The sequence below is a fragment of the Muscardinus avellanarius genome, assembly GCF_963383645.1.
Source record: "Muscardinus avellanarius genome assembly, chromosome: 10".
Classification (NCBI taxonomy): Eukaryota; Metazoa; Chordata; class Mammalia; order Rodentia; family Gliridae; genus Muscardinus; species Muscardinus avellanarius.
The window spans coordinates 43,016,834-43,029,436 of NC_137796.1; the positions used below are offsets into that span (position 1 = coordinate 43,016,834).

Here is a 12,603-nt window from a genome sequence, read left to right on the forward strand (position 1 = left end):
CCAGCATCGTCTTTGAATGTTGAACCTTTTTCAATTAATTAAAAACTATGCACTGCAGAGTGCATATTTTATCAGCCCTCAGCTGCTTAAGTGTCTAGAAAAGACCAAGCAGTTTTTCTTTCTTTCTTTCTTTCTTTTTTTTTTTCAGGCAACCCAGAGCAAGTACTTGCAAGGGTCATATCTTTTTAATTATCTTTTCTCTCTTTGATTAATTATTCCGTCTGACAATAGCGTGTTTCTAATGCTATTCACCTGCCTTTGATGATTGACAACTTTTCTGTCTGATTCAGAGCAAACAGCTGCTGCCACAATCTCCTAGCAACCTGGGTGTGATGGATGAGCCCCCAAGATGGATGGCTGCAATAAATCATGTCTCCAGCCATAAAACTGAGAAAAGGGGATAAGAAGAAAAGCGAACAAAAAACAAAACAAGGTTTCTTCCCATGAGTGCACTCAGTTCCTTACCAATTATACCTGAAATGGACTTTGCACCTATTAATAGCAAAGTTTTTCTAATCAGTAAAAATAGGATGATGCCATTTGTATCAAAGGTGTTTACAATTGTTCCTGCGAATTGACACTTGTACTCCAATTACCTCCAACACTGCCCAAGTGCAAGGGCAGATGATCAAAGTTTTGTCTTCTTCCATGAAGTCTCAGCAAGGAGCAGTTTCATCTTTTTAAAGTTGGACAAAATTCCAGGTGCCAACAAAGGCTACATCTGTTATTCTACCCGATTGGGGTGGCAGCTGGGCAACCCCAAAAGTGAATTGTAGGTCATGCCTGTTTGCACCACAAAGTGTCGTGCTGCTAATAAAATTATTTCAAAAATAAACACACACACACACACAAAGTTGCTTGGAGTTGGTGAGTGAATAAGCAGCATTTCTGCTTCAGTTCATGGCAGATGCAGGCTTTTTACATGTCAGGAAAAAGTTTGTGTCAGAAGCTTCAAGATACAAACATCCAGCCCTTCCACAAATTCTAGATCCTCATTACTTTAGATAAAAAAAAAAACACTCCGATCTAACTTTCCATCCCATCATTTTAAAAAATTAATATCCCTACTATAAGTCATACAAGATGCCTTCAATTTAATTAGCAAACCCAAATAAAGTCACATATTTAATAGAATGCTTGACAATTGAGTTTGCACTATCAGGAGTTTCTGTTTTCCTTTTCCGCCAGGGCGCCAGGCAGCAAGGCCGGGAAGCAGCAAAGGTACCAAGGCCCCTCACTGCCAAAGCCTCCCTCTTGGTGGCTGCCAGCCTGTGTCCCTAAGTACTTCCAGTAGGTGGGGGTGTCCTAGTGCACAGAGCTCAAGGGTGAAAAAAACCAAGAAGTGATTAACCGGCAGGGCCTAGAAACAGCTGTCCACATCAGTCCTGGCAGGGTTGGGGGCCCAGCTGCAGAGAACAGAGCATAGACCCAAAGGAGAAGAGGCTGCCGGGAGCAGGGGCAGGGAGCCCCAGAAGATCATTCTTTATCTGAAATATTCCTGAGATGTGGAAGACTATGTTTCTTCATTCTCACACTACTAACCAAGCCAACCAGTATTTTTTTTAAGTTATATTGTGCTAAGCTTTTCAGATACAGATTTTTTTTAAGCATGACACAGTTTAAAAAAAATCAGACAAGGATTCTGGCTTCAGCAACTACAGCTCTGTTTATATTTTAATGTTTCCTACGTGACTGCTTTTAAGGGGGAGAAAAAAGAGGGAGATGGAGCGAAGACAGAGAAAGAGAGAGAGAAGAGAGAGAGAGAGAAAAAAAAAAGTTGCTTGTTAGCTTTAGTGTAAATCACAGATGCTTCATTTTCCCTATGTCCTTGGAAATTATTCAAAATTAAGAGCTCTTCCCTGCCTGACTTTTTTTTCCTGAGGGGTGTCTTCTCTATTATGAATGGGAGGGCTTATGCCTGGTCAGTGCAATGAGAACCCAAGGCCAATCGATAGAAACACACACACTCACAGGCCCTTACCCTGCCCCGGCTGGTCCAACTCTCAAGTTACAGGTTTACACGGCAAGTCTAAATAATATTCAAAATGATAAATGGCACCCTAAGCCCGGCATCCACCATCAATCTTTTTTTAAGGAACATCCATCTTCAATAACGCACGTTTGAATCATGTGAAGCCAGGAGCCCTGAGATTCATTTATACCGCCCCTCACAAGCCAGCCTGGCTTGAATGATACCTGTCACCCTTTTTTTTTTCCCCTTCCCTTGACTAAAGGAAAAGAAAAGAAGGGAGGAAAGAAAAATAAGGGGGGGAGTCAGAGGCTGAACAATGTGCTTTAGCAGATAATATGAAACGACATAACCTCTCCTATGCCTCTGCCAATCTCCAGCCTGCCACGCTACACACCCACAGACGGCCATCCGCCAGCAGCTCTGGCGCTAGCCTCCCTCTTCCCTGCCTCCCTCTCCTCTGTCCCTCTGGCCAAATCAGCAGCGCCTTCTCTGCAAGCCACACTGTACTGAAGGAACAGGGAGAAGGAGGAGACAGCATCCTCAGAACTGGGCTTCCCTCCCCTCCCTGTTGTCTGGCTGGGGCCCATATGATAAATGACATATGTCATTCTGTCAGGAGGGAAGGGTGGGTCAGTGATGTATGACTCCGCTGAAAAGGAAATCGACTGTTTGGCATGGTGCAGCTCTTCTCCACCAGGATTTAGTTTCAGAACTCTGAAATGAATTCTCCGACGTTTCAAGTGCATACTTAGGGCAGGCTGCTGGGAGGCCTGGGGAAATTGTACTTTATCCTCCCCCTGCCCTTCCGATGGTGGGAAAAAAAAATCTGAGACTAAAACGATTCTGCCACTGGATACCTGCAAAAGGCCAGGAGCATGTCAACGTTCCCAGCAGTCACACACCAGGGGTTATTAAAAATGTGACTTAAAAAAAGAAAGAAAAAATGAAGTGAAGTAAGGTTAGTCCTGTTATTTATTTATTTTTTAATGGCAAAGGGCTGACACAAAAGCAAGATAAAAATTAGCATGTTTGAAGTAATCGTCCCGCAGCTTGACATCTGCATAGTAAATTTTAAAGGAAAAAAATGTGTGAGACAGCCCTGAGCCGCTTCACCCTCCCCCTTTCATTAGCTCACTGCCAGGGTGGCACTACTGAACCTCATTACGGCTAGAGGATTTATGAAGCTGAACCCAATGGCAAAGAAAAGGCATCTGTCAATAATTGTAGGGAGCTGCACTCACAGCTTTGAAATCTCATTAAGTATGCAGTTATCAGGCATAAAGATCAAAAACATTACTCAACTCCGACAGAATCTTATGGAGGAACATTAATTAGCAACAGGCCTACAGTACAAAAAAAGGGGGGAAAAAAAAAACATAGACTTCCTCTCACACCTGCCCAACCCACAAACCTAAAGCAACACTCCCCCTCCCGCCTGAAAAAAATATAATTCCCGGCATCTGAGACTGATCAAGAACATGAAACAAGAGAGACACACACAGAAAGGGGGAGAGGGAGGGAAAGGGTGGGCGGCAGAGAGGGGAGAGGGAGGGCGGGGAAATTCAGTTGAGAAAGGCTTGGCGGTGAGGAGAGAAAAGGAAGAAGCTGTCAAACTTGAGAAGGATGTCAGCGCTGGCCCTGATTACAGGGGCCTATGGAGTTCCCAGACCTTTTATCATCCTCCCCATCAAAACCAGCCTGGGAGTCACTGCTCTCCAAGGATGGCTGCTGCTCTGCAGCCCAAGCCAGATCCCAGACCCAGGACCCTCCCCTCCAGCCCCTGCCTACCTGGTAGGCAGGAGACCAGTCCTGCCCAAGGCCCAGGAGAAAGGCTCTGCTCTCCTGGGGACCAGGTCTGCACCCAAACACCAAAGCAAAGAACCAGATTCCAGGCCCTGAACACATGCAGGGAATCTCTGTTCACCTTTCTCTTCCCCCAAGAAGACACACACACACACACACACATACACACACACACACACACACACACACACACACACATCCTCTTACTTTACTTCTATGTATGATCACTTGAAACACACCAAAAATACAATATAAGTCTGGGGAATTATCACTGGAACTGTCAAGTCGTCGTCAGTGAGTCACAAGGCCTAAGACCTTCATAACACTCGCTCTGTTCCAAAAGGGTGCAGGTGAGTATGTGTGTTCATGGATCCCCATGCTAGTTTGCGCTAGGATTTCCATGAGGAGAAAAATAAGTGTTAAGTTTCCTGTCCCACTGCATTCCCACCTTTTTGGAGCTGCACTAGTAAAGAATGATTTACATATATTCAAAAACATCCCAGGAGCTTGGGGTCTCAGGTTAACTTCCCTGATACCCGGTGGCGGTCTGCTGGCTTCAGGGTAGGTGCCCCAAAGATGGGGCTGTAGGTGGTAAGGTGGGGTCTCAAATATCATTCAGGTTTCAGTACACCAGGCAACATCAACCTATACCCTAGCAAGTCATCCAACAGTTAGACACCTCCCATCTTCCCCATGAAGTGTGCAGAATAAAAATTATGAACAAATATTCTGCATTTTATTTCCCTTATTGCACTATAATGGAAAGGTGGCCTTCTCTGCACACCCATAAGCACATGCTCCATGCTCACTTACGCTCTCTTTGCTCGCTCGCCCTCGCTTTCTGTCATGTGTGCACGCATCACAAACACACACACACACACACACACACACACACACACACAATAGGGCACTTCCCATAATCCCACACTATGAGAAAACCTGCTGAACAGCACCCCCTGTGATCTGAAACCTCCTCTATCATTCTCCCAGCTTCCCTCTTTTGCCACACTCTCCCCTCATGCCATGGCCACTTCAGAAGCATTTACCTCTCTCGTCCACGGAAGACAAAACCTTTTCTAATTAGCCATATCTTTAAGGAAACAGGCATTAAGATTCCTAAGCAACCAGCTTGGAGATCCTTCCAAGCCAAGGACCATCCTTTCCAATAAATGCCTCTCCTTTGGAATATCAATTAACCCAGCTCAGATAAATTGTCACCTATGACCAAAAATAGTCAGGAATACTTGTCTATAAACCAGACCTGACAAGAAGGAATTTTAGCAGGAGTGTTACAATAAGGTGTTTATATTTTTTATGTGCTTACCATATTACCTTTATTATGTGTAACATCAAAGTGATTATAGCAATTACATCTAACAGAATTAATTACAGAACTTCCCATCATTCCAGGATACATAATGCATTAGAGGTAAGCCAAAGAAAAGCATCCTGATTGTGTAACTATTGTTGGTATGTATTTCCTTCAGCAGCACTGCCAAACCAGCGGCAGCTTCCAGGGCAGTAGAAACTGAAGGGCTAGTAGGAAACGAGGTATATTTTCTTAAAATGAAGTTAACACTTTTGCTTAATAATATGTTGGTGCTAGTGGACTTATAAAACCAATTTAATTTTTTGAAGTGTAAATCTTTAAAAGGTGCTGGTTAATCCACCCAACTAATGTTACTACATAAAGGAGAAAGCACATGGGTGAAAGACTTACAAGTCTTTACGTATGCAAAATAAATTCACTCAAGGCTTCATTAATATTAATTTAAATTCAAAACCCATTTACATTAAATTGTTCATTAAAAATTGCCTATTTTATGCAACATGCATTTCTCAAAGAACTCGGAAGAAACTGAATACATAGGACTAGATTTAATGATGGGGATGGGAAATCAAAAGTAAATGAATTTGAGTCATCGCACGTATATTACCAAACAGCCCTTTGCTCTCCATTATAGATGGGTTCCAGTTTGGGGGAAAAAAAGATATTCAGAGTATTTTGTTTTCTACTGCTAAAAATGTGTGAACATGACCTTCTAGCCTACCACGGAGGAAGGAAGAAAAAAGGAAAGAGACAGAGAGACAGACAGACAGACAGAGACAGAGAGAAAGAGAAACTGGTGGAGGGCTTGGGAATAAGTCAGGTATCCTGCGACTCAGAATCCTAACTGGACTCGGTATATATTGCCAGTTAGGCTTATGCTTTTAAAAATATACATTAGTTGACATTTTCTAGTGTCCATCTGGGTCAGGAATTAAATTCTCTCTCCCCTATACTCCGCCCTCTGTGATCTATTCTCAAAGCCAAGAGACCAGAAACATGGCCAGGAGTGGGCAGGCTCCTCGCTCTGGTACCCTCCCTCCAAAAGACAATCTGAACTTACCCTGTTTTCCCAACAGCTGTTCTGGATGACGAAAACACAGTCATAATTAATAACATGTGTCCTGACAGTATGAATTAATAATTTATCATTAAGCTCAAACAAATTTAAATTATTCTTCAAGAGTCACACCTCTGCATATCTGAGAAGAAAAAAAATAAAGAGATGGTCAAAAAGTCCAGGTAACGTGACCTTTCATAAAATGCCCCCCCCCAGTATTCTCCTGAACTATTCTGGTTTAAATAGTAAAATCATTTAAAGAATTGAAATTAATTAAACCCAAGAATCGAAGTGCTGATCAAACCAAGTGTATGTGCTAAAAATGTCTTCTTTTTTTAAATGGGGCTTATAAAATATTCAATAATTGGTCAAGGACACTTTGTAATCTTTCTAATAAAGATTCCTAAATCTAGAGTATGTCAGTTATTCACCCATGTGGTCATAAGCAGAGTATGTTCTATTAATGATTTTTTAAAAATATTTTCAAATATGCATATAGCATCATTCTAGTCACAGTGACCTGAAGTTTTAAGTCCACATCTACCATAAATTTTACGCATATTGAAAAATTAAAAGAAAGTTATCAAGTCAATAGATCCACTGCCCACAGTTCAAGTAAGAAAAATCAGAAAGGGAAAAAAATATTCATAGCCATTGTTTAGTGGGATTGAAAAATTAATTTAATGACTAACTGCAAATACTGGAAACTAGAATTAATCTGTCTGGATTTTTTTAAAGGCTTACAGACATTTAAATGCATGTATCAGGACACTTTATCAACCTAACATAAAATTGTCATCTTATCTTATTATATGACTATTTTATGCATGTGTCAAAGAATTTAAAAATGACTGCCTGTCTATTGAGTCTAATTACAACTGCACATTATCTGTCTAGATGTACCAGTCCATATCATTGTTACCAAATACAATATATTGTATTCACCTTTCATTTTTAACTTCAGACAGAGAAACCACAATTTGGAGTGTAAGTAAAACACACACACACATGTGCGCGCGCACACACACCACCTGAGAGGATTGAAGTAGAGACACCAAAGTTCTGTTCTGCTCTGTTTCTTTCCACCGCGGAGTACAAGGTGATGCTAGAGGCACCCAAAGAAAACACTTTATCTGCGAGACTTATCTACTTAACTGGGCTAGACACTAACATAGAAGGGAAGACATAGGCCCTACTTTGTTTTACTGTATTTTATTTTTTTACTCTAAGACAAAAGCTGTTTCTACAGTTTGTCCAGTAACAAACAGGGTCAGGGTGGGGTGGGGGGAGCCGGCAAGAAACCCTCCTGGGCTGCACCTGGAGTAACTGTGACCTGCAGGCATTACTGGATACCACAGCTGTGGTGTGCCAGGCCCAAGCACTTTCAACTCCTCTGCCTTCCTGCCTGTGCTCTGCGGCCCTCGCCCAGGCCTCACTCTGCCACGACACTGCTACCTATAAAAGGCAAAGCACCCCAAAGGGGCAGGCACTGTGCCTCGAGGTGATCCTTCTTCAGGAAATCCCAGAAGCAGAGGATGGAGGTGAAGGATGGGTTTTAATTCTGTGAACTCACCTGGGCTTCACGGCACTTCCGTGGCCCTGAGCAGTCACCTTTCATTTTAATCACTTTACGAAACAATCTTTAGTAAAAAAGAGGGAAAATGCAGACTTGTGAAGCAATTTGGGGAATAACTGCTGATACATCAGTTATTGACTATCACGCTCCCGTTTATGAGTGCGCTCAAGGCAAAACTGAGAACAAAATGACAACATCAACCGCTCACAATCAAGTGTGGCCCTGGAGAGCACTGAAGCCCTCACTGACAGTTGTCAAGATAATGGGGGCACAGCAGCTGATTCTGGAAGATTCTCCTTCCTGTGTGGACATCTGTGAGACTATCCTCACCCCATCCCCTTTGTTTTTGCCTTCCTTCTTGATTTTCCTTATTAAAATCTGCATTGTTCTTCTCATTTTATAGGAAGGTGGGGGTGGTGAAATCACAGAACAGCCAAAGCCAGTCATTTTGCTACCTTGCTGCAAAGGCGACTTCCTGTCCAAAAGAGAAATACGTGGCAGGCTTAAGAGCAGATAAATTCCCAAGGCCGATGCTGAGATGCCCTCCTGAACGTTCCAGGAGATTCCAAGAGAGAAGGCAAAAGCTCTTCTCTCTGGGGCTGCCAGACACATGAGCCGGACTTGGCAACGGCGTGAACTGGACACCACCAAGTGGGCCAGCTCCCAGGCATGCCCGTGGCCACCGGCAGTGTGAAAGCCCCTTTGATATGCCAGGGACCCGCAGTGTTCTGTGCAAGAGCAGACCTAAGGGAGCCCAAGTCCATTTACAAAAGTCAAAACACTTGAAGGTTTCCCCTCACATTGTAACCACCTAGGAACTCCAAGGAAGACTGCTCCTTTTCAACAAAAAAGGACTCAAAACACTCAAAAAGCAAGTTGTTCCCTGAAGATATTTTTTAAAGCATAGGCAATAGCCTTCTATGCTTTCACATTTTCCTTCAAAAATATATCTGAATAGATACAATATTATCTGCCACTGCATATTACTCGAAAACTGTTTACGGTATATTTCAGAAAACACTTCTTTAAAAATAAACACTACAAATAGGAGAGGGTCATATTTTAAGCAAGGGATAATGGCCATTTTGCCTAAAGGACACTGGCCTTTGCTAACCCCCGCTTCTCTAAGCTTTCACAGGCAGCAACATCTGCCCAATACAAACGCACTGCCCTCTGAAATTACATGCCTGAAGAAAGGAAACTCCTGTCCAGGTCTCTCTTCGAAAAGTAAAGAAAGCTCTCTCCCCTCTCTCTTTGAGAAAAGACACCAGGCTGTGTGTAATTTCTATTTTTAAAAAATCCGAAACTACAGAAATACATCTTTTCAGGGATAGTCGGAGCCTGGAGCCTGCTTCGGCCTTCCTAAGAACAACGTTACATGTAGCCAAGATATAAAGCCTGTGTGCACCTGTGTACTAAGTCTGCAAGCTCTACCCAGCTCTCAGCCCTTTGTGGTTGTTATTCTACCCCAGACCATTAAAAGGGCCCTAATTCCTATGACATGATTATCCAGGTACCAAAGCCCATTTGTCACCTGCAGCAGAAAATTGAGTTAATGCACAACTAAAGGCAGCCAGGACTGTGTAATATCAACTTGATTACATCAAACTAGCTGCAAACCTAATTCTGCTGGATGACACTGCGTCGAGCTTGTCATCTCCAATCATTAAAGCTGTCAGGAATCCATCAGGTTTACAGCTAATTAGGTGAACACTAATGAAGCTGGCAAAACAACTTTTCTTTTTTTATGGCTGAGCGGACCTTTCAGTTTGGAGGGGGGAAAAAAATTCTCAAGTATTCTCAAGGTTGCTGGGGACTGGATTTCCAGTTACCAATCAGCAGACATCTTTCTTTTTCCCCACTCTCTATCAGTACAAAGCAATCAATTTGTCATCACTCCCAGTATGCCACAAAAGCAGGCATGAACCTTATAACTTGCAGCTGTGAGAACTAAAAAAGGAGGGAAAAATGGGAAGTTTCTCACTCACCCACAAACAAAAAACCTCAAACAGTTCACTTATTGGCCTGTGCACACTTATCGCCAGCCTAAATGTGGAAGCCCCCCCCACTACTCTTCTTAAATAAGTAGCCCTTCAGTCATTCTCCGTCCCCTCCTCCACAGGTCCATTAGGCAGAGGCATTCTGATAAAGTAAATCCAAAACCAGGGTATGGGAAAGAAAGAAAGCACTCACGCTGCCAACTTCTGATTGACCATTAAGCTATTGATGAATGTGCCTGTCAGGAGAGAGACAATTAAATCAAATATGAAACAAAGTCGTTTTGACGGGTCATTTTGATAGAGCAAAACCATTCTTCCATCTCCTATTAGTCCTGCAGTCAAGTTTTTATATAATGAATTTTTCTTAACTGACCTGAGATTTCCTGGCTGGCTTTTTAAAGGTGCAAAAAGGTTAGTGAACAGGTCGCTTAAAAATATTAAAATACAACCCACAGTGCTTCCTCCCCTTTTCTAGCACTTTCAGAAAAAAAAAAAAGTTATCAAATAGAAGTCTGAGGTGGGCAGGATGGAACAGAAAAGATAGACTACAAAGAGAGTTCTAAACCAAATGTAAGGATGAAATCACACATGGTTCATTTGACTGAGGCACTCAGGATACCTTAAAATGTGTATCCAAAAAGAAAAGAAAAAAAATAACCCCAAAGACTGGGAAAAGCCCAGGTCATTACTACTACCTAACTTTGTGAAGGGTTCCTCCAAAGTTCTGGCATTTGCTTTGCGTAGATAAGCTCTTGCTTGAGCTTGGAATTCAAACAGAAGGCAGGATGAGCAAAACATTCAGCAAGGTGAGCTGAGGGGGAGGCTGTTCTCTGTACAAACACTAGTGGGATTTTCAAACTTTCTAAATTTGGCAACATTGAGGACAGAAAGCAAGACCTGCATTATATGCACCAAACCAACTCTATTTTCCCTTAAGGCTTTCTTAAAACACTGACAGGCAAGCATATTTCTTGAAGAAAGAACATCATTCCTTCTCCATCACCGTGTGTAAAAAGTCTGGAGTCCAGAGTGCGGCCAATGTGTGAACTCCACTGGTGGTGCAGGCTGGCCTGATGGAAATTATCATCACCATCACCATCACCACCCTGGATCCCACCAGCACTCAGCACCAATGTCCTGACCAATGTCCTGACCCTTCTCTCTGCCCTTCCCTCTTCCATCAAAACAAAAGAAGTGGAAGGAAAAGAAAGAAGAGAAAAGAAGTGAATCCCCCAGGTAACCCTCCCCTTCGGCCAGCATCTGAGCCTCTGCACATCTGAGCATTATATCAAAATGCATCTGCCCATATGTGGTCCTTTTGGCGATCTATCCCAAATCCCCGAAGTTGCACTGACAGGGCCCTCCTGACGTCACAGAGCTTGGCCTCACATTGCAAGTGATTTATTGATGTTTATTGGGAATGAATAGATCAAAGGCAGCAGCATGACTAGCGATCAATCAGTCATCAAATCAAGGGTGGCAATGGGCCAGAAATCCTTCTTCCAGGCAACATGCCTCAACCAACATTATTGCAAAATAATGTCATATGTGTGGGTTTTGTTGTTTTCAGTGATGCTTTTTCCAGAAAAGAAAAAAAAAATCATCTCAATCTTAACCAGGAGTTGACACTGGGCAGGGGGGGGGGGGACGAAAAGTGGAGGAGTACTCAGACATACCCCAGGACCAAGTGCTATGAGGGAAAGAGGGTGGGAGAAGCAGTGGGAGCCGCCGGAGTGGGGTGCGGGGGCAAAAACAAGAGTGGAGGGAATGCCAGCATTGAACACCGACTTGACAGTCATCTGACAATACCCAGACTCTCTGTGCTCTGGTTTCCACCACCGTGCCCGGTTTGGGCCCAATAAAAGAAGAATCAATCGAGTTAGCAGTAAGGTGGTCCAAGGGACCGGCTCGCTCACTAGCTAGCTGAATCTCCTTCGGCAGACACCAGACAGCCCCCCCGCCAGCCCGCCGCGGGAGAACTAGGAAGGTGTCCCGGGGAACTCAGGTGACCCCGCCCGCCCCTCGTAGAAAGAGACCGACTCGGGCTCCTTCCCTCGCCCGGCAGCCCGGGAGCGGGGGAGGCGGGGACCCAGCCGGGCTCAGTCCGCCGAGCGCGGCGGGACGCGGCGGGGCGTCCGGGGCTCGGGGCGCCTGGGCGGACGCGCGCACCGGCGGAGGGGAGCGGCGGGCGAGGCGGGCGCCGCGAGTTACTCCGCACCCGCAGCGGAGAAGGGCGCGGAGTGCGGCGAGGCGCCGGGTCGCCGCGGCCAGAGGCCGGGGCGCCGCGAGGAAGAGGAGAAGTGAGGCAGGGGAAGCGGCTCGTACCTGCTGCGCGCCGGGGCGCCTGCTGCTTCCTCCTCGGCATGATGCTTCTCCCGCGACTGCCACCGCCGCCGCCGCCGCCGCCGCCGCCGCTGCCGGGCTGAGAGCGCGAGGGAGGGGCGGCGGGCCCGCGGGGGGGCGAGGCGGGCCTGCTCTCGGCCTCCCCCCCGGAGAGCGGCCGCCCGCAGGATGCTGCTGCGCCCCGGCTCTCCGCGTCCCCCCCGCGCCGCGCTCCGCCGCGATCCCCGAACGTGCGGAGGGAAGGAGGAGGGCGGGCGAGGGAGGCGCGGGAGGGAGGAGCGCGGGGGAGGAGGCGCGGAGGAGGTGGAGGAGGAGGAGGAGGACCGCGCTGCCGGCGGAATGGGAAGTTTGACAAATCGCTCCAGAGGCCGGAGGAGGAGGGGGCGGGGAGGAGCGGCGGCCCAGCCCCCCCCGCCCCGTCCCCAGACGAGGTGCGCGGGGTTCGGGGCTGGGGGCGGGGAGCGGGGAGAAGGCGGGCGCGGGGAAGGGAGGAGGAGCGCGGGGCTGCGGGGCCGGGCCGGT

The 12,603-nt window shown here is 45.7% G+C and overlaps 1 protein-coding gene across 1 annotated transcript in view; it reads right to left on the bottom strand.

Annotated features, from left to right (window-relative positions):
• Positions 1-12,103, bottom strand: part of TSHZ3 (teashirt zinc finger homeobox 3) — a gene marked incomplete at both ends in the record, with an annotated part of 66,619 nt that extends 54,516 nt beyond the window's left edge. Inside the window, one exon of the mRNA XM_080703293.1 lies at positions 12,064-12,103. Within this exon, the coding sequence (XP_080559419.1) occupies positions 12,064-12,103 (40 nt within the window). The remainder of the gene's footprint in view (positions 1-12,063) is intronic.
• Between the last annotated feature and the right edge of the window lie 500 nt (positions 12,104-12,603).